The 23,478-nt window shown below is 40.3% G+C and overlaps 8 protein-coding genes across 8 annotated transcripts; 3 read left to right on the plus strand and 5 right to left on the minus strand.

Annotated features, from left to right (window-relative positions):
- Positions 1-3,045: 3,045 nt before the first annotated feature.
- On the plus strand, positions 3,046-5,293 carry BDF20DRAFT_441482 (uncharacterized protein). The gene is made up of 3 exons (XM_053075454.1): positions 3,046-3,602; positions 3,722-3,881; positions 4,121-5,293. Exons 1-3 carry the CDS (start codon positions 3,531-3,533, stop codon positions 5,059-5,061), a joined length of 1,173 nt encoding a protein of 390 aa, XP_052937154.1. The 5' UTR covers positions 3,046-3,530; the 3' UTR covers positions 5,062-5,293.
- Positions 5,294-8,274: 2,981 nt separating this feature from the next.
- BDF20DRAFT_905660 (uncharacterized protein) lies at positions 8,275-11,381 on the minus strand (the record flags this gene model as incomplete). The annotated part of the gene is made up of 6 exons (XM_053083188.1): positions 8,275-8,325; positions 8,511-9,784; positions 9,877-9,979; positions 10,075-10,383; positions 10,571-10,795; positions 11,073-11,381. 6 exons carry the CDS (start codon positions 11,379-11,381, stop codon positions 8,275-8,277), a joined length of 2,271 nt encoding a protein of 756 aa, XP_052937155.1.
- A 3,197-nt stretch (positions 11,382-14,578) lies between these two features.
- Positions 14,579-15,877, plus strand: BDF20DRAFT_864061 (HSP40/DnaJ peptide-binding protein). Its single transcript, XM_053080710.1, has one exon. It carries the CDS (start codon positions 14,854-14,856, stop codon positions 15,829-15,831), a length of 978 nt encoding a protein of 325 aa, XP_052937156.1. The 5' UTR covers positions 14,579-14,853; the 3' UTR covers positions 15,832-15,877.
- Positions 15,878-16,144: 267 nt separating this feature from the next.
- Positions 16,145-17,511, minus strand: BDF20DRAFT_864062 (cdp-diacylglycerol-serine O-phosphatidyltransferase-like protein). The gene is made up of 4 exons (XM_053080711.1): positions 17,284-17,511; positions 16,969-17,194; positions 16,828-16,867; positions 16,145-16,733 (listed from the first exon to the last, which is right to left on the minus strand). Exons 1-4 carry the CDS (start codon positions 17,385-17,387, stop codon positions 16,405-16,407), a joined length of 699 nt encoding a protein of 232 aa, XP_052937157.1. The 5' UTR covers positions 17,388-17,511; the 3' UTR covers positions 16,145-16,404.
- A 135-nt stretch (positions 17,512-17,646) lies between these two features.
- BDF20DRAFT_864070 (kinase-like domain-containing protein) lies at positions 17,647-19,475 on the minus strand. The gene is made up of 8 exons (XM_053080712.1): positions 19,453-19,475; positions 19,189-19,362; positions 18,961-19,086; positions 18,759-18,868; positions 18,607-18,670; positions 18,445-18,533; positions 17,926-18,373; positions 17,647-17,845 (listed from the first exon to the last, which is right to left on the minus strand). The coding sequence occupies exons 1-8, from the start codon at positions 19,457-19,459 to the stop codon at positions 17,829-17,831; spliced, it is 1,035 nt and encodes a 344-aa protein (XP_052937158.1). The 5' UTR covers positions 19,460-19,475; the 3' UTR covers positions 17,647-17,828.
- An 854-nt stretch (positions 19,476-20,329) lies between these two features.
- BDF20DRAFT_818466 (uncharacterized protein) lies at positions 20,330-20,942 on the minus strand (the record flags this gene model as incomplete). The annotated part of the gene is made up of 2 exons (XM_053077366.1): positions 20,330-20,640; positions 20,732-20,942. The coding sequence occupies 2 exons, from the start codon at positions 20,940-20,942 to the stop codon at positions 20,330-20,332; spliced, it is 522 nt and encodes a 173-aa protein (XP_052937159.1).
- Positions 20,943-21,032: 90 nt separating this feature from the next.
- On the minus strand, positions 21,033-21,983 carry BDF20DRAFT_441734 (uncharacterized protein). The gene is made up of 6 exons (XM_053075455.1): positions 21,891-21,983; positions 21,763-21,809; positions 21,607-21,700; positions 21,481-21,500; positions 21,236-21,394; positions 21,033-21,164 (listed from the first exon to the last, which is right to left on the minus strand). Exons 1-6 carry the CDS (start codon positions 21,925-21,927, stop codon positions 21,123-21,125), a joined length of 399 nt encoding a protein of 132 aa, XP_052937160.1. The 5' UTR covers positions 21,928-21,983; the 3' UTR covers positions 21,033-21,122.
- Positions 21,984-22,169: 186 nt separating this feature from the next.
- Positions 22,170-23,463, plus strand: BDF20DRAFT_864119 (3-hydroxyisobutyrate dehydrogenase). Its single transcript, XM_053080713.1, has one exon. The coding sequence runs from the start codon at positions 22,435-22,437 to the stop codon at positions 23,311-23,313; it is 879 nt and encodes a 292-aa protein (XP_052937161.1). The 5' UTR covers positions 22,170-22,434; the 3' UTR covers positions 23,314-23,463.
- Positions 23,464-23,478: the final 15 nt, after the last annotated feature.

Here is a 23,478-nt window from a genome sequence, read left to right on the forward strand (position 1 = left end):
CCTGTTTAGAATGCTTTGTTGCTCTAACGAATAAACTTACCATCACCCTTATTCAATGTTTCGGGGCTTTCAATGAGGTCTAAGTGCTTGTTTCTACTCATAACAGTGCTCGGCAAAAAAAAAAAAACAAAGGCAAGAGTTTGCATACCTTCTGCTAACCTTCCTCTACGCTCTTTATCTAATCAACAGATGGTCTAATCGTTAAAGTCTGCCTACATAACAGCTTGCTTTGAAGATAATTTTCAATACCGTTATTGCAGCTTCAGTATCAGTATTCCAAAAATTCGAGCCATACTTTCGGCCCCCTTTCATCCTAAGCCAATATGTATAAGTGAGCATAAAGCTTTGTCTTTTGTCCTTAGCCATCTTTAAATAATTGTCTAGTCTTGTTGTTCCCATCTTTGATATGTATTCTTTCACTGTGCTTACATTAGGATGCTTCAGAGCATATGAGGTGCTTTCTATGCTGAACTGAAAACAGTCTCTCTACACTAGGAGGTACACAACCATTACGTTCTCTCAAGGGCAGAGCATTCTCTGACTTGGACGAAATGTAATATCCTATTATCATGTATGGTTGTCATAGAACCCACCTGTACATTATTGTAATCTAAATGAAGAAAAATGGTCTGAATACGTTCATATATATTACTGTTGGAACCGTTGTTGTTGCTGTTGACCAACGTGCTTATCATTCATTCTTACAGATACTGTGCTGCTAAAAAACTTTTCTTTTTTGTTTTTCAATGTTGGGACGACGACAAGGCCTCTTTTCATGTCTTTTGTTTATGACTGACACTTGTCGCTTGAGAATTGAAGGCTTTGTACGCCGCTTGGTTGCCTACTACTGGAGGTTTCATCATTGCCATGTTCGTCCTCGTGTTTTCTTTTGTCTTCTCTGGCAATGTTACAAGTGATTGTTACATTGCCCACAGCAGCAATAGGGTTTTGGAGCAATGATCGTTGAATATTACTTGCTTTTCAGTGCTTTTGGGGAATGAAATGAAAGCATGGAAAATAGCGTGAGTAACACGTATGCCTTTATCTTCATAACCTACTTTTCATCTAACCAACTTTACGTTATCTCTTTAGCCTGCGACTCATTGCCTTCTTTCTACGATTTTTTTTTTTTTTCTAATTGTCAGCATCAGTTTCATTAGGTAAACTGGTTATTGGCAAGCCGCTTTTATAAAATCAGGAGCTCGAGAACAATGACATGTTTGGTAAGATAGCAATTACAATGCCTGAATTTGTACAACCAGGTAGAGAATACATTCTACCACGGTCTATTGCATTTATATAGGTTATGTACAATATATAAAAAAGATAGAGACCCAAGTATAAGTAAAGAGACATGAACTATTTGGACCTAAAGTTAGTCAATAGTACAAACAATGAAAAGGAGTGCTACCCATAAGCACATTGCATTTTTTATCAAGTGAATCACCCTTCGCCGTCATTGTAGGTACAGTTTAGAAGTTGTGGCCATTTGCTGTTCAACTTGTTTTATAGCAGGAAAAAGAATGAAGAAACGGGGGATTTATTTTCAAATGTGGTCATTTGATACTTCAGTAACGCCATTACCCTGCCCTTTGACATTGCAAGTGCTGTATCTTTCAACTATGTTTCATCATTCAATCAAGTCAGACTCACATGACCGAAAGATAACTATTTTTTAAATGCCCCGCAGTGCTTATGAAGAAAAAAAAAAGAAAGAAAAAAGAGGGTGGAGGTCCATCCTGTGAGTACTATGAGTATCGAACAACGTATGTCATTGAGTTGCGTCTGTTCAGGGTTCAGTAAAAGTCGAAATAGCATTCGAAATCAGTAAGAAGCTATGGGAGTCATTTGACAGGCAGTCAGGGAAGGGACAAACGTATGCAGTTATTACATAAATGAACAATCCTTTAAAAAAAAAACCTGTCCTGGATCACAAGTAGGCTATATTTTCTTCTCAAGACGATATACAAAACGCACTGAAAACAACTTTATTCCCTTGTCAACAGCACAATGAAATCCAACTCAATCAGTGGTCATTCGTGTGTATTACAGTTAGCTTGAGTTCAGTGACCAAAAGGATCAAACGCGAACTTGTTCTCTTGCACAGGGCCGCAAAATAGCGAAAGCCTGATGTGCATTTATGAATAATAAAAAAAAACTTCAAGAATTGCTATTTATAGTGTGAACTTTTTACTCGTGTAAAAAAGAAAAAAGAAACACACAATCAGAAACACATTGACATCTATTCTTTTCGTGCGTTTTTTTTTTCCCAAAGCAATCTCTCTGCTGTAGTCTAAACGATACGATCGATCCTCTATTCATATGCATAGGTACTGTACAATACTATATACCTCGTCGGCGATCCATGATTTTGGGTAGAAAAAAAAAAAAAAAAAAAAAAAAAAAGAACATTCAGAAATGTTCAAAGTACAGCTATTTCAAGCCCTGAGCAAACCTTAAAAAGGACTTTAGAAAAGATCAAGAAATTGGGAGTCTGGTGTTACGTTCATGTCAAATGACTTGATGAATTCACGTTCTGAAGTCACTTAAAAGGGAAAGATACCCATAAGAATCCTGCTTACGGCAGATGTGAGATGAGTGCAAGAGCACGGGAAAAATAGTCACTACTACTGATGTGTCCATCTTCTTTTTAAAAATTGCATTCCAAGGCTCATACGATGAAAAAGGGCATTTGATGTAATAGAACAAAGAAGCCAGCTTTTGGGAGACAATAAACATTCTAGGGGAAAGTAAAAGGTAGATCATTAAGGCATGCAAACAATTAAGCTGAGCAACAAATAATAGCAAAGGGAAAAAAAAAAAAGGTTCAAAGTCCTTTTCGTTCTAAATGGTGATCATCAAACCAAAAGTGGCCATAGCGTTTTTAGCAGTGAAGATGACGTGCCAACAAAGAAAAAGAAGGGTAAGTGCAGATACTAAAAATTACATCTCATCATGTGCTTTCATCCTGTAAAGTTGACACTAAGAAAAGATGTGTGCATATCAAGAAAATCTTTTTTTTTTTTTTTTTCGAAAACAGGTTCTCTTTCTTTCTGCTTTTCCATCAAATCCTTATTCCCTGTCAAAAAACGATCCAATCCATTTTTTTCTTCTTATTGACACATTTGTCATTTCTTTATCCAAAAATTCGTTCTCATTGTCTCAAATCAACCCAATTAGAAAAGGCTTCTCTCTCTCTCTGTGTACCTCTTCTTTTTCTTTTCGGTCTGCTGTCCATTTTGCTATTAAGGTTATTTTATGGGACCAATCAAAACCTTATTGATTTGAGCAAAAAACATAAAAAATCAGGACCAAAAAAATTATCTCTCCGCTTGTCAAAATCACTACAACAACACAACATTTAAAAAATTAAACAAACTTTCCCTTTTCTTTCTTTCTCCATCTCCTCATCTTGGTCTCAACGTTTCATCTCTCACTTTTTTATTCTTACACCTTTTTTTTCTTTATTTTTGATTATTCCAAATTCCCTTCATCATTATTCCACCTCCTATATTCATACAACATCAGTCATGTCCATGCTGGAAACTAGTCATAATTTAAATACAACAACCACAACAAGTCGGAAGAACAGCGATCAAAAGGTACTACAGTCAGAAAGGCATTCAAAGAATGTATTTGGAATTCATTGATAAGTAGAGACAATGGATGGCTCATTCTGCTTTTTTTTTTTTTTTCTCTTTTCTTTTTTGCGTACCATTAGCTACGTACATTCAGCCCTGTCATACTATTCCATGATCACCAATATGTAAAAGCAGGATCAGGTGACCTTGAACATATCCATATTCCTTACGGTGATCCATCTTACGGAGCACATCTTGAATCGCATAAGAAGAGAATACATGAGATGCTTCAGACCAATGGTAAATATTGGTTGGATATCATAACATGGACAAGAGGTAAAGTATTCTATTCAAGCCTGTTTTGATTTCCATTAGAAAAGAGTCAAAGAGAGAGAGAGAGAGAGAAGAAAGAGAAAGTGTGCAGATGGGCATTTTCTTTGTGCGTGTGTATTATGGGAAGGGAGATATCTACCTTGGAAAGAAGACTGTAATACTTAACACTGTCCGTGCACAAACACACTTTTTTGCTTCTATAATAGAACATCCTGAACCTATTTCTGCCGCAGAACAGCCTCATCATTATCGATCCTCGCCTCATCGTCAAACATCACCCGTGCCTTCCTTAGTCTCGTCTTCTTCTCCAAGCCCACCTTATTTACGTCAACATTATCAGCCTAATTACTATCAGTACAAACACTTTCATCATCACAGTGCCCCTCCTTCACCACCAGCAGACCAACCCAGTCGTACCTCGGCTACCCATGAGCACATGACAGTTGGCAATAAATCAGTAGAATCCGTGACTCCTGTCACCCATCCCAAGTCTTCTACTCAACCCACTGCTACTACCACCCCTTCTGCCGCCGCCAACAACAACAATAGCAACAACAACAGCAACAAGCGCCGACGTGGGAACCTGCCAAAGGCAGTGACAGCTATCCTTCGTGATTGGCTTTCCAGACATAAAAAGCATCCGTACCCCACTGAAGAAGAAAAGGCTGCGTTGGCTGCAGAAACCAATTTGAACATGAACCAGATTAGCAATTGGTTTATTAATGCCAGAAGACGTATATTACAACCTATGCTCGAAAAAGAAGAAGAGGAGAAGAATGCGACGACGCACCATTTGCAACGGCAACACGATGCCTATCATCGTCACCCTCCCACCCATACGACTCCCAGTGCTCTGTCTCCACCTTATGATGACTCCAGCATTCACCCTGCCTATCATCACGCTTCTCCCCCTGGTATCCCGTCAATTTATCACCCTTCTCCTCAACAGCAACATCTGCCTCATTCACCTCCTTATGATCAACAACAACAACAACAACAACAACAACAACAACAACAACAGCAACAGCCCAGAAGACTGAGTGGTAGAAAAAGATCGGCAGCTGAAGCCGTCTTGACACCTACAAAATACCCTCCGCAAAAAAGAATGTCTTCCACTCATGCTGCCAACAGGAAAAACAGAAGCTAAGCTTTCTTTTTTTCCAATATTTATAATAACTATTTCTCATTGTATACTTTTGTAACATTTCTATTTTATTTTTTTCATATTTATTTATATCCATTCCCAAATATTTATCATTTTATGTATATCCCCCAATCTTTTCTTTTTTATATATAACTATTCCCCCTTTCCCATTTTCCAGCTTTTACTTTTTTTTTCTATTACTCTTCTCATTGTGAGGAAGCCTCTCTCTAAAAAAAAAAAAAAAAAAAAAAAAAAAAAAAAAAAAAAAGAAAAAAAAAGACCATGGGCCTGGTGCGTCATACTATACCAAAACTGTAATAACGTTTCATCATTTGACTTTTTTTTTTTTACCCCAAACACTTGTTTCTTTTTATGGTCATATTGTGTGTGTGTGTGTGTGTGTGTGTGTGTGTGTGTGTGTGTGTGTGTGTGTGTGTGTGTGTGTCTATGTGTATGTGTGTATATTGTATCAAACCGAATTTTAAAAAAGGGAAAAGTGTCTGTTCTCAGTTTGAGAGAAAAAGAGATGACAAAAGAGAAAGTAACTCATGTGACCCCTCCAAAAAGTAGGTTGTTCTCTCGTCCATTGACAGAATGACATTTTCGCACTTTCTCAAGGGCTCTTTTCTTATATGTCAGCTCTTAATGTCAGAATGGGGTAACGTACACGTGCCACCTTTTCTCTCTCTCTCTCTACACCCAAGATCTGCGTCCAAAGACGTGCCCTGCCCTGCCCTGCCCTCCCTCTTTGTCTTTTTTGGATGTGAACGTTCTTTGTCCATTGTCCAATGTGCATCCAAGGAGGTGGAGCAGGATGGAAGACGATGGGATGGAAAAGAGGAGGGTAGAGTCGGTCCTAAAGACCTCTCCATCACACTAGTTACACATTTGTTTCTCAATCGAATTCCATAGACTGAGGGGGGGGGGTACACACACACACACACACACACATCGGTCCTATCCTGATGAACAGCGTCTATTTCCAGTGATTGCATGAAAAAATATTCTCTTGATGGGTCCCTTTGCTACCTTGACTGCTGTTGAAGACAACAACCAACGACAGTCGAGACCGGGCGACCTCTGAAAGGTCTCGGGACTTGTTTTGTTAGCATATAGCCATCTACTACTGAACGTCTTATGGATGTAATGTACCTAGAGAAAGAACAGAGTAAAGGAAGTAGGGCAAATCGGATAGACTACGATCAGCCATGGTCCAAGTCCTCTTTTTTTTCTTGAGCTAAACTTTCTTTTCGTGAGAGGGCATCTTACATTACAGTACGACCTAAATTTGATTGGCAAGTTCAATTTGAGAGCTGCTGGTATCCCTTCCACAAGAAGAGACCTGATGTGAAGGATATGGCTGAACTGTCTCTCTCCTAGACCAAGTACGAAAACAACCATTGCTGCTACCTACAGACAATGGGGATAACCTTGTATGATGCAAGAACAAAACGCTTTTTTTTTTTTTATTTTTTTTTTTATTTAAACTTGTAAAAAAAAAAACACCAACCAAAGAATAAAAAAAAAGATAATAAGAGATTAAGATACGGAAATATATGCATACATAATAGAATAGAATAGAATAGAGATGTCTTCTTTTACAAACATAGAGTAAAGAATAAAAAAGAGACAGAAAGAAGAGTGTGATAAGAAAGAGAGAAAAAAAAAAAAAAAAAAAGATATACATATATACATATATATATGTATATATATGTAAGTATAGAATAATAATAATAATAAGGATAATAAGAATGATAATAAGAATGGTAATAATAAGAGATGGAGAAAAAGTGATTTGTTTTTCTACTCTGAAAAAAGTGGGTGGATCACTCATTCGTCTCACTATCCGAAACCCCCCCCCCACTTCACATTTCCCTTTATTGAGGGGTGCTTGTGGTGGTGGTGGTGGTGGCCGAAGAGGCGGTGGTAGGATGAGTGGTGTTGGTATTACTGTTATTATCATCATTACTAGTATTAGGTGTATTAGTCGTATAAGTATTATAGATATTAGAGTTAGTATTGGGATGAGTACGAGCTGGGAAGCCAGTGGTGTTGGGAGGGTGGGTTGGGTGAGGAGGAGGATGACTATTAGTACTACTACTACTACTGTGACTGTTGTGTTGTGGCTGCTGTTGTGGTTGCTGCTGCTGCTGCTGATCCACATAAGGAGCTGCAGCATTCAAATAAAGCTGGCTTAGACTTGAATGCAGAGAACTATGGGAAGGAGGCGAGGTAGGAAACGTAGGCGTTCTCCCCGTCGACGAATGAGGATGCGAATGATATTGTTGGAAATGCGCTTCTAGAATGGGTTCAGGCATGGACTGACTATTTTTCAATGATCCAGTGGTCGAGGAGGGACTGGTGAGGGTGTCATGATAGGGGTTAAAGTCGGTGGTCGTGTGGTTGTTCTTGTTGTGATGGGTGTTGTTGTTGTTGCTGTTGTTGTTGTTGTTGTTGTTGTTGTTGTTGTTGCTACTGGAAGCGGCTGAACTATTGGCTGTGGTGTTGGATCGTCGGGCGGCCGCGGCGGCGGCAGCCCCTGCCGTAGCGGAAATTTGCGAAGGTGTGGTGGACCAAATATCAGCTGCGGAAGGAGCAGCACCTGGCACGACGGTTTGGAGAAAGCCAAAGTTCGTCGGTGGCGGAGGAGGAGGCATTCCCATTCTTTGATAACGGTAGTTGGACAAGATAGCACGCTCTTGGTCTGTCAAATCCATAGGTGCATCAAAAATAGCACGAATATGGTTGCTTTTCGCTTTGTCAGCTGTGCCGGCACCGCCAACATGATTGCTTCCCATGGTTTGAGCAGAGGCAGACGTTGAAGGCAACGAGGACGGATGATGTGAATGATGTGGATGATGTGGATGATGTGGGTGGTGGGGGTGGTGGTGGTGAGGAGGAGGAGGATGAAGCGGCGTCGTAGAGGAGGGCGATGGATTGAGTGGCGTCCAGGCACTGTTATCAAGAGGGTTCAATGCTGTATTGGCAGTCGTATTCGTAGAAGGAGTATTCGTCGTCGTCGTAGAAGAAGTAGAAGTCGTTGCTGCTGCTGCTGCTGCTGCTGTATCTTGATGTGGGAAATTAAAGAATTGATATGAAGGTGGGGGTGTTTGAGTAGGATAGGTAAATTGAGGGTTATAGGCATGGTTGGGTGGAGAAGTATAGATGACATCGTTCACTGACCGCATCATGGAGAGGGTAGAAGCGCCTGTGGGGCTACCCAAAATAGGTTGCGGGTGCGTTTTCAAAAACGCAGAGGTGAGTGAGCTTGGTGTATCAAAAAAAGCGGAAGCTGTTGTTGTTGTTGTTGCTCCTGCTGCTGCTGCTGCTGCTGCTGCTGCTGCTGCTGCTGCAACTGAATTGAGCCGATTGCTTTTTTTAGCCGAGAGGGAGAGCTTCTTTTCGACCACACTAAATAAACTATCTGCGGATGTATCCTCGTACATTTCTACCTGCTGCTCCTTCAAAAAGTCAATGACCGTTTGCAATGCATCCCGCAACGTGGTGAGGATCTTATCACGCGTCGTGTCGAGGCGAACAAAGGCGGCCTTCTTGTCTGCCGTAGCGCCTGCCTCGACGTGGACGTCCAAGTCTTGGCGCAAGGGGTGGACCAGGGTGTCTTGGAAAAGATCGGTCTGAATCAAGTCCATGAAACACTGGCTGTAAGGCAAATGCAACAAGTAGCTTTCCGGAAGGATCGATTCGAGCATTTTGAAGGCGAGGGGCATATGCGCTTCAGGGCCCAGCAGTTCAGCATCGTTCGTCGCGAGCTCGGCGTCAGGCCACAAGACGGTGGTGTTGGTTTTCTTGACCAGCTCTTCATTGATGAAACTGTTTTGATACTGATGAATCATCTCGCGATGCCATCGGAAGGGGATGGGTACGGTTTCGATCACGTAATCGCGGTCCTTGGGATGAATGAGCTCCATGACCGCATGGCGCAGGTTATCGAGATTGATTTGGTTCTTCATAGGCGTGCGAGCCACGACGTTGTCTTCATTGTTATAGTAACCACCCAGAGAGGCAAATTCTTCTGTGTTTGAAAATTTGACATAAACACCGTACTTTTTCATGATGCGCTGAATGTTTTTCCCGCCGACACCAATGATGCGCTTATGATAAGACTCGGGTACGTAGAAGGAGATTTCGGCGGGAAGCTCCTCTTGCAGCAAAGTAAGGCCATCCAACGCCTTGGTGAAGCTGGTGCTTTCTACTTCGATCACAAAGTTGTAATCGTTCATGTAGGGCATGAAGCGGATTTTGGCACCGGAGGTCTTCATGATCTTGTTGATTTTTCCGTTCTTTTTACCCGAAATAAAGTCACGCTGTTCATTCGCAGATTCCACGCGAAAAAGGGTGTACTGATGGAACACCTGTAGAAATTGCATCTCTTGGAGTCGCTGGTAGACGTTTCGAATCGCTCGTTCAGCGCCTAGAACTTCAATATAGCCGGGATCGGTCTTGTAAATCACTTCAGAACCAGATACCTGAGAAAGCTGAGATACGAGACTGGAAAGATTCATGGTGGAGTCAAAAAATGTGTGGGCGCCGGTAGCAGGATCATACACAGCGCCATCACGGTTATTAAAGTAGAAACAAGCTTCGTAAATGTTGCACGCTTGAAAATTAAGAGCTCTCAAAGTACGCTCAGCATTCACGCGATTCTCAGCAAAGACAGTAACACGATTTTCGCCGGATCCAACGGGAGGAAATTCGATATAAGCGCCTAAGGGGAGAAGAACAAAGAGGGTCAACAAATGAAAAACGTTCTTTTTTCAAAAAACTGAAAAAAAAAAAAAAGGGACGGAACTATTTTACCATTGTCATGCATGATTTTACGTAATTCATCGCGACGATGTAACAAAAGCCAATCTAGTTTCCTTGCATAAATTGCAGTGTCCTTGTGATACATTGATTTTGCCTGTCAAAAATAAAATAAAAAAATAGCAGCATTCGGTTCAATAGGAGGACTTTTTGTGGGCTGTGGTGGATCGCTTTTTTTTTTTTTTTACTTACTTTTTGAACAGCGAGCTTATTGAGCATATCTTTTACACGAGACACATGACTGTGTTCACCGGTAATATAAATGGGAGGCTGAGTCTCATCTTGATCGTCGTCCTCTACCGCTTCAGTAACATTATTTTGATCGACTTTTGTTTCTTTGGCATTTTTTGTCGGATGCTGAATGGTGTTTGTAAAGGGCGAAGGAAAGTAAATGTTGGTGGATGTCTCTTCAATGATAGGTAGTAATCCTGCTCTTTTCCTTCCACAAATCAAATATTGTAATTTCAAAGGTAATCGAACAATTTCAGTTTTAAAAGAGTTCTAAAATGAAAAAAAAAAAAATGACAAGCAAAAGTGTGTTATTACGTAAAGTCCAACAACAACAACAATAACCGGAACAAGATTTTCCTTTCGGAAGTTTAAAAAAAAAGGGTTTTTTTTTTCTGGTTCCAAAATGACAAAAGAGAGAAAAAGGGAAAGAGGGAAAAAAAAAAAAAAAAAAACTTACCAATACTTCGTCCAATACCACGAGAACACGCACGCGACATTGCTCCACTTGAATGGGAGTGCCAATGATTTCAATGTGAACTGCATTGTCTAATATGAGCGAAGAGACGTCTACTTTTTCTGGAGTGACAATGATTTTCGTGTTGAATTCTTTTTCGAGTTTTTTGAAATGATCCGTTAATTCTGGTAATTGAGAGGTGGGTTGAATTTGAAATGACAACGAGATCTAATCGAACAAAAACAGTACAGTTGAATCGCAGAATGTGGGTCAAAAAAGATTACATTCGTTATTTGTTGTTAAAGTTGATTTGTGAGCAAGGAACAGTGCGTATAGTTATATATAAGTTGGAATAAAAAAAGAGAAAAAGTGACAAATCGGTTAGTTTTCTTGGGGGTTTTTTTTTTTTTTTTTTTTTCTTTTGGCCTCATCTAGGCCCCCTCCAAGTGAAAGGAGAGGGGACAGCCATGGGCTTTCAATGGATATAAAAAAAAAAGAATCTAACCTCTAGCGGGCATTTCTGCAACAGGTCACCGCGCGCGGCCATGATGGCCTCCGCTGTACCCGTGAGAGTCACATTGAATTCAAGATGATTGCTGGTACTGTTGCTGGTACTGTTGCTGCTCGTATGGCTGATGTTGATGAAATTATTGTTGTGATTTGTTGCTGCCACTGATATTTGACAGTTGTTGGACGTCATGATCGTTTGGCATGTTTCTTGTAATTTAGACAAGATAGTATTTTCATCCTCTTTCAGATGTTGGGTATATTGACCCGATACTGGTGGTGCGTAGCTAAATGACAGCGCAGCCATCTATAATAATGAATAAGTTGTATATATGTGATATTATAGTAAGTGGTAGTGGTAGTAGTAATAAGTCGTAATACAGTATTGCAGTAAATGACGAGTTGGTAGGATAACAGGCTGGGTTATATGAAATGGATGTAAAAGATTTCGGGTGGTCGTATCAAAATAGATATTCAAACTGTGAGTCGAATTGACTGATATCTTTTTTATCCTTTTGAAATAAAATCGCGCGCGTGTATTAATGAGTTTTCTTTTTTTTTGCAGTCTTTCCTTTGTCAAAAAAAGCTGTACTGGGTAGAAAAAGAGAGGGAGAGAAAAAAAAAAAAAAAAAAAAAAAAAGACTGAATCGTATGTAGAAAAAAAGAGTGTAACCAAAGCGAGAAAAAAGGAGAGTCAAATAAAGCCAGGGAAAAAAAATAATAAAAAGTTAAAAAATTGAAAACATGCGAAAGGAAAAAAAAAAAAAAAGGAATGAAAAAAACAAAAAAAAAAAAATAAAAAGCTAAAAAAAATATAGAAAGCTTTTTTCGGTTATTAGAAACATAGTAAATAAGAAATAAGCAGAGCCACACTCCAAAGTGCGCAAATGAGTGTAAACACCTTTTGTGTGTTTAGGGATTGACTTTCTTTGAAAGGCAGAAAAAAGGGCTTTAAGCGACATATCCAATCATACACCAGCTTTTCACTTTTTCCGTCTGAATAAGACCAAACAAAAAAAAAAAAAAAGTTTTTTTATTTTTTTTATTTTTTTTTGTCCAATACAACAGTGCTCTTTTTGACTTACTTGGATGGAAGAGCCATGCTGGGATGAACGCCAAGTAGGCAAGTAGATAATTGTAACATCTTTTACAGAGATGTAGTATGTCTTTGTAGCTATCTTTAGTTAGCTCATAAAGAGAGCCGATCACCCCCACGAAGGTGTCATAAATCTATTGCTGAATCTATTGGCTCAGTGTAAGACTATTTTTTTTTTTTTGGCCTCACTTCAGGCGACGTCACCTCGCGTGTCGTGGTGAAAAAGAAAAAAAAAAAAAAAAAAAAAAAAAAAAAAAGAGGAAAGCAAGTCAAAAGGTCGTCGTCCTTTTTGTCCAAGAAAAAAAATGGACGTGAACCCGCAGCAAAACTTTCACTTTTTGTTCTATTTCACCATGAAAAAAGCATTGACTTTTTTTTTTTTTTCTTTTTTTTTTTTTTTTTTTTTCCGCATGACAGTCATACCAATACTGTCCAACCTTACTCGAATACATTGGAGTACAAGGCGGCCTTTTCTTTGTGCCATTGAACGTCATTTGAGATTTGGATCCGAGGGTCCATGTTACGACATGGTATCATTGGTAATAGATAACTCTTTTGTGCTTTTACATCGGAGCTTCCTACTGCAGCAAGGGAAAACATACTATGCAGAGGATGGTGAGAAAGATAATATGTCTCGCCTGTGCAAATTGTCTTAGGAAGATTGGTCTCTCTTTTTTTTTTCCAATTTTTTCACGAGTTTATATTTCCGATGAATTGGCAAACATTGTATTCAAACTTTTGGCATAGACCTTCTTTCTTCCATTGGGCATCTTATTGAACAAAATTTGGGCAATACTACAGTAGGGCGATCCCTTTTGCGTTCCATTCTCGTGAAGAACGTCACTCAAAAAGAAGGGAGATGGTTGTTGTTCGTCCTTCTTCTATCACCCTTCCCTTAGCTTGGTGATCGGGACACATCGTCTATCCCATCCTTAGGATCACACAGTTCATCCACTCACTGCCTTTGATCCGCTTCAGGAAATAGCGTCATTTCTTTTTCATTTTTTTTTTTTTTTTTTTTTTTACGCAGAAACAAAATAGCTCCGCCCATGTTCCCACTCTTTGAAAAAGAGTTTCTCGTGTTCCTGATCTGATAAATAGTATGGAATACCTAGTAGGGCTTTATAACGCATAGGGATATCCTCTACTTTTCTATAGACGGGTTGTCGTGCTTCTTTATTGCGTTTGATTAGTCATAAATTGTCCTTGGCTTTTTTGATGGCTGACAAAACCGGCTTTCATCATCCGCCCAACCAAAAGAGAGATTATTTTTCCGGGAAATTTAGTGCCGTTTTTTTTTTTTTTTTTTTTTTTTTTTTTTGTAAAAGCTGTTGAAATGACTGTTTCTCTTTTTTATTGTTTTTTTTTTTTTCTCAAAGCGTTTGGGTAGGTAATGCAGTTTTTTGTAGCGAAACCGTCTACAGATTCAGTGGGAGGAGTTGAAAGAAAAAACAAATGAGGGGTTTTTCGTTCATGAAACAAACCATTGACTCAAGTAAAAAAGATCTTCAGACAATCCCATCCCTCTCCAGCAGCAACGAGCAATGAATGGCTTCGTTCTCCGAGTCATTCGCCGATCATCACCGCCTAACTGATGTCCCAAAGCAGCCCTCCCCCTTTTTAGAGCGCTTCCAGAATATTTCTTTTTTTTGATCAAGATGGTGGGGGGGTGGAGGGAAGGGAAGGGGGGGGGAGGGCCAAAGCGATGCCCAAATAGTAAGAGAGCAACAAGACTGGCGTGAATAGACATCTTTTGTGACGCTTATTTTAGTCTATTGAGCCATAAGGGGTCTTTGATGAATTCATTGTTTGTAAAATAGGAGAGAGCTCTTTGTATGTCGGCAGATGGGCTTTCTGTACATCGATTCGACAGCTTTTGAACGGACTGAAACGATTCACTTTGATAGGCCATGGGGAGTAGCGTACTGGATGTGTTCACTGCAAGCTGATCTTTTCATCTGGTTGGAGAAAAAGCGAAAAGCAGATAAATTTGGCTTATGAATAGGGTTTCTCAAAGCCAAATTGATGAAAGGAACGTTTGTTTATCCAATCAAAATGGAGGAGAAAGATCAAGAAAGTTGTGGAAAGAAATTTTTTCTATACCCGATGAAAAGGCTTAATTTTTTTAAAAGGACGAGTTCAAATCAGACCAGTAATAGAGAAAAACAACAAAAAAAAAAAAAAAAAGAGAGTCCCCCTTTTTTTATTTTTCATCTCGTTCTTTTTTTCATCTTTTTTTGTGCTTTTCGTCCATACATAACTAACTATTAAAAGAAAGATGGTCAAGGAAACAAAGCTTTATGACGTTTTGGGTGTCAGTCCTGATGCTTCAGAAAATGAACTCAAGAAAGCTTACAGAAAATTAGCTTTAAAGTATCACCCTGATAAGGTACAGTAGTAGTTGAAATAAAAAAAAAAAAAAAAAAAAATGGATGAACAGATGATGAGGGATGCAGCCAAAAAGTGAAACCCCCATACCCCCCAAGCAATATGACGAGTCCTTGTTTTGTTTTTTGATGTTTGTTACTCATGTGTCTTTTTTTTTCCATCTTGTTGAAAATAGAATCCAGATGCTGGCGACAAGTTCAAAGAGATCTCTCATGCTTATGAGGTGCTTTCTGATGCCGAGAAACGTCAATTATATGATAGTTATGGTGAAGAAGGATTGAATGGAGGTCCCGGTATGGGAGGTATGGATGCGGAAGATCTCTTTTCTCAACTGTTTGGTGGAGGATTTGGTGGAGGACGTAGAGGTCCTTCCGGTCCTCGTCGTGGAAAGGACATGGTGCACGCTTTAAAGGTCAGTCTCGAAGATCTCTACAATGGTAAGACCAGTAAGCTCGCTCTTCAAAAGCACATCCTTTGTCCCAAGTGTGAAGGCAGAGGTGGTAAAGAAGGCTCTGTCCGCAAATGTAGAACATGTGGTGGTCAAGGTATCCGCATCATTACTCGTCAAATGGGACCTATGGTACAACAAATGCAACAACCTTGTGGTGATTGTCAAGCCACAGGTGAAGTCATTGATGAAAAGGATCGCTGCAAGCACTGTCATGGTAAGAAGGTGGTGGGAGAAAAGAAGATTCTCGAAGTGCACATTGATAAGGGTATGCGTGATGGACAAAAGATCACATTCAGTGGTGAAGGCGATCAAGCGCCCAACATCATTCCCGGCGACATCATCATTGTCATTGATGAAAAGCCTCATCCTCACTTTAAGCGTCAAGGTGATGATTTGATCTACGAAGCCAAGATTGACCTTTTGACCGCTCTCGCTGGCGGTAAGTTTGCTATACCCCATCTTGATGATCGTGTCCTTATGGTCAACATCTTACCTGGTGAAGCCATCAAACCTGACCAACTCAAGGTGATTCCCCACGAAGGTATGCCCGCCTACCGTACACAAGTCAAGGGACATCTCTTTGTCAAATTCTCGGTTGATTTCCCTGAACCCAACTGGACCTCACCTGAAAAGATCGCTGCTCTTGAAGCCATTCTACCTCCTCGTCCTGCCGTTCCATCTTTTGGCAGCAAGCATGTAGAAGACGTCGTGATGGCCGATGCGGATGGTTATCAATCCAGCTCTCGAGCTCACGGCCATGATGGTTATGAAGATGAAGAAGAACACCACGCTGGACCAGGTGTACAATGTGCTCAGCAATAAACACTGTCCCCCCAAAAAAAAAAGAAAAAAAAAAAAAATAAGAAAAGAAAAAGAAACTTATCAGAGAAATACCAAATGCTTATCCACACCTCTCTCACATACACACATACAGACATACACACACACACACACACGCATACATGTACTTGTACGTACGTTATTCCTTTCTAGACTTCTCTCTCTCTCTCATTTGAATTTTTTTTCTTTTTTTTTTTTTCCAAAAAAATGTTTTTCTTTTTTTATACATATATATATTAATGTATAATATATGTATAATCTCTTTTAATTAATGTAAATTGTTCTATTTCTTCTAGTTCATTCACTCGCAATTTTATTCACACCTTTTTTCACAAAATTAAAATTAAAAAAAAAAGGGAAAAACATGTTCCATTTAGAAGACAATCCTAATCTATGAAAGAAGCTTTATTGGCCCTCTTTTTTTTTTTTTTTTACCCCACATCTCTTTCTGCACCCTAAAGACACTTGTGTGGATGGCCATGGGACACTTTTTTATATCAAGTAAGCGAAAATAAATAGTTTTGGGAGAATCCGTTTTTGTTTTTTTGTTTTTTTTCAAGGCTTTGGAATATGTAATGTCTTGGAAATCATCAAAGTACCGCTCAAGACGTACAACAAGACAAAAGGATGCAGGTCCCAATCCGTGGTGATTTTGATCAACTGTCCTGGCAAAGCGTCTAGAATTTGACCGTGGCATACGTAGTAAGCAATGATACCGACCAAGGCTAACGAAGTGGGTATAGGTGTGCCTTCAAAATAATGGACTTTGCCAGTGGCATCTTTGGGAGCGAGAGCGACCGTGGCATTGTACCGTGCCAAACGAGCGATACCACAACAGACGAAATAAGTCAATGCAAATGTATCCAACACGGTACGCATACCCACTAATAAGAAAGCCACACAAGAGCATGATGAGACGGTTGGTTTTTTCCCTTATCACAAGACCCCCCCCCTTTTTTTCTATTTTATTTCTTTTACCTGCATAAGCTAAAGCAGCTGGAGCTACACCAAACGAAATCTAAAGCGGGAGTTCATCCTCATTAGCATCCCGTATCCCTCTGTCGCCCCACCACACCTCGTCCCTGTCCCTTCACCCCTCAAAACAGCAACACTACTCACGAGATCTGCCAAACTGTCCAATTCTTGACCAAGTAGAGAGGAATTGTTTCTCCAACGAGCGACTCGACCATCCATGAAATCAAAAAACATACCAAAAGGCATAAAGTACATGGACGTCCATAAATCCCTTTCGTTATGGGTTGTCAAGTAACGCATGGAGAACAGGACAGATTGGATGCCACAAACACCGTTCATCAATGTAATGATATCCGCCAGATAAAAGTTGCTATGTTTATTTTTATTTTTTTTTTGACGTGAGTTTGGAGGAGAACAAACGGACGATGGGGCCCTCTATGCAAACGACGAACTACTCACCGAACCATAGAAAAATGGCCTACAACCACAGGTGTCTCACTAGGATTGCTTGAATCCACTTGAGATAATTTCACTTTATCCTTTTCAGAAGTGGCTGATGTCATCTTTTACTCGAATAGAAAAAAGGAGGTTGTTTGTTGGATACAACAAGGGGAATAGATTGGGAAATTGAAATAAGAAAAGAAGAGAGGTTTTTTTTTTTTTTTTTTCAACAACTCAGAAAAAAAAGGTTTCTATATGAATGAGGCACAAAAAATGATAAAGTCCGAGTGATGTAATGAAATCATCTGGTTCTTTTATTGGCTCAATTTACCCACCAAGCTTTTCTTTTTACGTTTTTCTTTTTTTTGATCTGATCACAAAAAAAAAAAAAAAAAAAAAAAAAAAAAAAAAACCAACAAGCTTTAGACTGGTTGGAGACAACCCCATCTACTACACTATTTTTCGTAAAAAAAACCGCGCTTTTGGAAAACGGGGAGCCGGTGGAGTCAAGTGAATGCCCCATGCATGTCGGCGTTGCGTTGAATTGACAAATGGAAGGATTGTTATCGATGGATGGTCACTACAGAGAGATGGTGAAAGAGTGAGTGGGGCCGGACACTTTGTTGGGGGACAAGAATGCAAAAGGCAGATCAAAGTTACCTGAATGGAATGAAATAAACGGGTCTTGATCCTCGAAGAGAAGGGCTCCTGCTTCTGTTTCTTCTTCTCCTTTAGCTACCTTCTTTTTCACCGTGGTAGGATCAGCCGACAAATCAAAACTGACGCTTTCCTTTAACGAATGAAAATGCACAGCACGTAGAGGATGATGCGTGTTGGGTTGGATGGGTGGCTTCATATTTCTCAATAACGCAAAGTTGATGGAATTGAAAAAGGGATGTGATTTGACTTCACTCGCGCCTGCGCGTGCTCCTAATCTTTTCTTTTCATCTTTGATCAACAGTTTTCGTATCAGTGATTTACAGGCACTCGATAGGCTGGGTCCGCGGTAACACGGGCTGTGTGAGTAGTCTGGGAAATCCACAGGATCGTGTAATATCTGTTCAAAAGTGTCGTCTCGCGTTGCACCTTTGAAGGGGGTATAGCCGCACTAATAAAAAAAAAAGATAGCTTGGGTTCGTTCATCGCATCGTAAAGAATGAGAAGAGAGTAGACGCTTACGATCATTTCGTACACCAAAATGCCAAGTGTCCACCAATCGACCGTACTTGTGTGACCGTTGCCTTGGATGATTTCAGGCGCCAAATACTCTACGTCCAACCTCCATGAGATGTGTGATGGCACTTTTTTTATTCTTTCTTTCTTTTTTTTGCTTCTAATTACCTTCGGTGCCTACAAAGGAATTTGTTCTTAAATTGGAACAAGATCTTGTATCCACCAGGGGTTTCTATATTCGCGGAAGAATAATATAAGTGGGGGGTCTGCTGTACCTCATTTGTCTTTTCTCTTTTTTTTTTTTCCTTTTTTTTCCTTACCGAAAATAGGTAACTGTTTTGCACGAATCTTGGTGGCGCTGCCGAGGGTGACTGTATCGACAAGTCAAAATCAGACAGCATCAAATGACCCGATGCATGTAACAGTAGATCTAACGAGGAGGAGTAAAACACAAGATCAGTGTATGTCTATGGACGACGGGGTTCAGAAAAGGTGTGTGCAGGGCACAATGATCTATTTTACTTTCAGGCTTTAAATCTCTGAATACAATGCCCATGAGATGAAGGTATTCCAAGGCGGCCACAACTTCTGCTGCATAGAATTTGGCTTCCTTCTCCAACAACACTTTTCCAGGTCTGTGTTGCAAAGCTGAGAAGGGTGGGTTTATCCATGGCAGGTTAGTTTTTTAGCAGCCACCACGAACCAAAAAAAGGGAGACATGGAACCCCCCCCCCATTTTGCTATCATTACCTCTAAAGAATTCACCACCGACACAGAATTCCATGCAAAAATAAATGTAATGGTCGCTTTGAAAGGCATGGTATAAAGGCACAATGAACGGATGATTAGCAGTAGAGAGGATCGTTTGTTCTGCCAACACCCGTTTGATCTTGTTTCGCTTGATCATTTCTGTTTTAGACAAAACTTATTTGACAAAAAAGTAAACACATGTTTTTGTAAAAATACGGCGATAGGCGCAATGGTAGGCTTTTTTTTTTTTCTTTCCCCCTTTACCTTTCATGGCATACAGTTGTTCCGTGCTTTGATGCTTGACCAAATACACTTTACCCACATCGCCTTTGCCTAATAATCGCACTTTTTCAAAATCACTTGGACCCACTTGAATTTCCTTTTGGGTGACTGAATAGGATTTTTTCAAAGAGGGTCGACGTCGTTGTTGCTGGCCCACTGTCTTTACGAGTGGCACGGTCGCTGTTGATGTTATGTCAGACGGTAGCGATGAGGTGGACAACGCTAACCGCGTAGTAGATGTCAGACGTGTATTGAGTGGATGGATGTCTCGAGGAAAGCTGCCATGAGCAGACGTGGAAGTAGCTGTAGTCATACTGTCGGCACTGCTACTACTACTGCTACTATGGCTACTGACACTGTTTCTGTAACCTATGGGATAGGCTTTCTCATGGTTGACATCGGGCACAGATGTTATTCTTCGTAAGGAAGGATCAGATAAAGTCTTTGTTTGTAATAGTTTATGAGGTTGATAACATGGCTCTGGTGTAGAGGGTATAAGCATGTTCCTATCTCCTTTTTTAAAGAAAAAAGTAAGGAGTAGAGGACAGGTCTTTATAATGTCGTTGTGATCAAAATGGGGGAGAATGAATGAATAAAGAAAGAAAGAAAGAAAGAAAGAAAAAATGGGAATAGAGGATCATTACTTTTTATTTGTTCCCAAAATGCATTTTGCCTTATTTGGCATAGATTTTCCTTTTTTCTTTTCTGGTTGATTTGCAAAGACGTTTTTTGATTGGTTGATATGTCAAGAAGCTTAAAAAAGACAATCAAACATTTTTTTTCTTTCACGCGATAGTTGAATGTCATTTTTGATTTTCAGGACAAAGAATTCATTTTTATTGAGACAAAACAGTGAATCTTAATCTTCGTCTTGGAAGGATAATAACGATGTGCTTGCATTCTTCTTTTTTGGCTTTTTGTTCTTTTTTGTGACATGCTGCTCTTTCTCACTGTGACCGTCCTTTTTGGAGGATGCTGATTTTTTGACCTCTTCATCAATGATGGACTGCAGTTTCCGTTTACTAGAGGTCTTCTTTGTGGTGGGCCGAAATAGCAGACGGCCATTTTCATCTACCGGCGGTGGTCGCTCTTGTTCTGTTTGTTTGTTTGTTTCCGAGTCTTTTTCATTCTCTTCATCGCTGCTCTTGTCACCGTCATCCTTGTGTATTTCTATGGACCATACGTGATGCCACATTCATCGTTACATACAAAACCACACTTTTCTTTCGCTTCTCTCTCTCTCTCTTTCTCTCTTCTTTACCTTTGCCGTACTTGTCTAACGTCACGATTTGGGCTCCTTCTAATTCATCAATGTCTTCATCGTCCTGACCGTCAATGTAATCTTCAAATGTCGGTTTGTTGTTTTTTGCCTCTGTCGCTTTACTTTTCAGACGAGCCAAGAAAGGTGCTTCTTTATGGACGTACGATAAACCACTGGATAACTGTTTTGGGGTCAATTCTTTAGGCGCCATGACATAAAAGTGTGAAAGCTTTTTACTTTTTTAACAAAGCCAAAAAAAAAAAGCGATACCCCTCTTTTTAAGACTCCGCTATAGTTCATGCAAGATCCTCTTTATTTATCAAAAAGCGAAGAGTCGAGATAATATACATAGTGATGCAGTTACAGTAGTATCCAACACAAGAAAGCATGTTCAGTTCTTTGGATGATAATGCTTAAACGCTTCTTTCAACTCCTACGCATGACATAGGATATCAGCTCTTGTTTCGCTTATCATGATAGCTAGCAGCAAGCACATCTTTTTACCTTATCAGAGGGTGTTAATGTTTCGTACAAAGGCGAATCCTCATTCTTGACGCCCATTTCTTCTTTCAGTGCGTACAGAATATGTTTACAATGAGTGCCTCTCACATTATGATCACGACAAGTGCAATTCAATTTGGGTCCAATAGTGACATTATATGTCTTGAAAGACGACGTGTGGGTGGTCAGAAAAAGACGGTGCTTTTTTTTTTTTTTACTGTTGTCATATGGCGTCAAAATAGCCTTACCTTTCCCCTGCTTCCTCTCACTTTATGACACACACACCCCACACACACACACACACACACACACACATACATAGAATCGAGTTGAGTCAACTGCCGCTTTAGTCAATGCTTTATACAAATAAGTACCTGCAAATTCATGTTCTTTATAATGTTCCTTCATATCGGACGACACCAGATGGATAGGTTCCTTCTTCATTCTCTTCATGCGTTCTTCCGTTTCCTATGCCAAACATTCAGCATGTTACACATAGACTCCTCTCAACATGTTTATGCAGCATTTACCTCTGGTAACTGTTCATGATCGGGAGAGGAAGAAGAAGAAGAAGAACCTATCGACATAGCAGTCGTTGGATGAGGGTGAAAGTAAGACGTCAGCTTTTTTGACAACATTCTCTCTGTATCTGATATACTTGAATCTGTACTGGAAGCGCTTTTTCTTCGTGCCATGATGGGTACAGTTGGGAAAAAAAAATGCGTGAGAAAAATGCAAAAAAGGAGAGAAAGACACCTTTTTTTTTATTTTTTATTTATTTTTTTTTTTTCTTTTTTGTCCTTTTTTTTTAAAAAAAAAAAATCATGTTGTCAGCTCTCAGTCAACGTGTTTTAGCAGTGACGAAGGCTATACGTCAAAGTCAAATCAAGCAAAACATCCGTCGTTTAAGCACAGGTAATTTTTTTTTAAAAAAGAACAACGCTTTTATTCTGGACTCATTTTTTATGTGGATAGATGTAAGCCCCTTGATAGATAACCTAGGCATAGAAAGTAACTCTATTCACTAAAGTAAAACTTTTTACAACAACAACAGAAACGGAAAGAATCGATCGGTTTGATTGGTTTAGGACAAATGGTAAAAGAGTACACACGAACCTCCCCCCCCCCTATCAAACGAGGGTCTATACTAAACACCGTCTGTTTGATCCTTAACGCACCCTCTTGAAAAAAAGGGCTTTGGTATGGCTAAAAACCTCGCCTTGAAAAGCACAGCCCCCGTCTACATTTACGATATCAATGAAGCCGTGGTCGCGCGTGCTACAAAAGCCTATCCTCAACTCCTACCGGCGCGTGACCCGACAGAGCTCAGCGAGAAAGCGTCTACCCTTCTCACGATGCTTCCTGAATCCAGACACGTGGAAGCCATCTACGATCAACTCTACCTCGATGAACACACGCGTTGGATTGACTCGAGTACCATTGATACGTCGGTGGCCCGTGCTCTTGCTAAAAAGGTGCATGATCGCTACCCAGGCGCTCGCGGTGCCAAAGCATTCGACGCTCCGGTCAGCGGCGGCATCGTCGGTGCCGACAAAGGCTCCCTCACCTTCATGGTCGGCGCTCCTTCGGAAGACGATTTCCAATCCATACAGCCCGTCTTGCAACTCATGGGCAGCCGAGCCATCTACTGTGGTGCGAACGGTGCAGGCCAAGTCGCGAAAATTTGCAACAATATGCTGCTGGCCATCCATATGATCGGCGTGTCCGAAGCCATGCGTTTGGGCACGCAGCTGGGGATGGACGCCGCCTTGTTGGCCTCCGTCATCAACGCCTCCACAGGTCGATGCTGGAGTTCCGAAATCAATAATCCCTATCCGGGCGTCGTCTCGACAGCGCCTGCTTCAAGAGATTACCAAGGCGGCTTCAGTAATACGCTCATGGCCAAAGATCTGTCCTTGGCCATGAAGGCTGCTCACCATGCCTTGGGTCAAGACAACCATCGCCCCTTCTTGGGTTCTCAAGCGGCCGATCTCTATCAACGCTTGGCCACCGACAAAGACTTTGCTACTCTGGACTTTTCCAGTGTCTACAAGGTAAACCTGCATACTCAATGGGAATGAGGGGAAAAAAAGCGTGGATGGATATCTTTATACTTTTCTCACTCACACACATCTATCTATGTATATATACACAAACACACACATGCTATAGTGGATGACGTCGAATACTGTCAGTGATGAGAAAAAAGAAAAATAAAATAAATAAATGAGTAGTAAAAAAAAAAA

The sequence above is a fragment of the Mycotypha africana genome (assembly GCF_025528875.1).
Source record: "Mycotypha africana strain NRRL 2978 chromosome Unknown BDF20scaffold_4, whole genome shotgun sequence".
NCBI lineage: Eukaryota > Fungi > Mucoromycota > Mucoromycetes > Mucorales > Mycotyphaceae > Mycotypha > Mycotypha africana.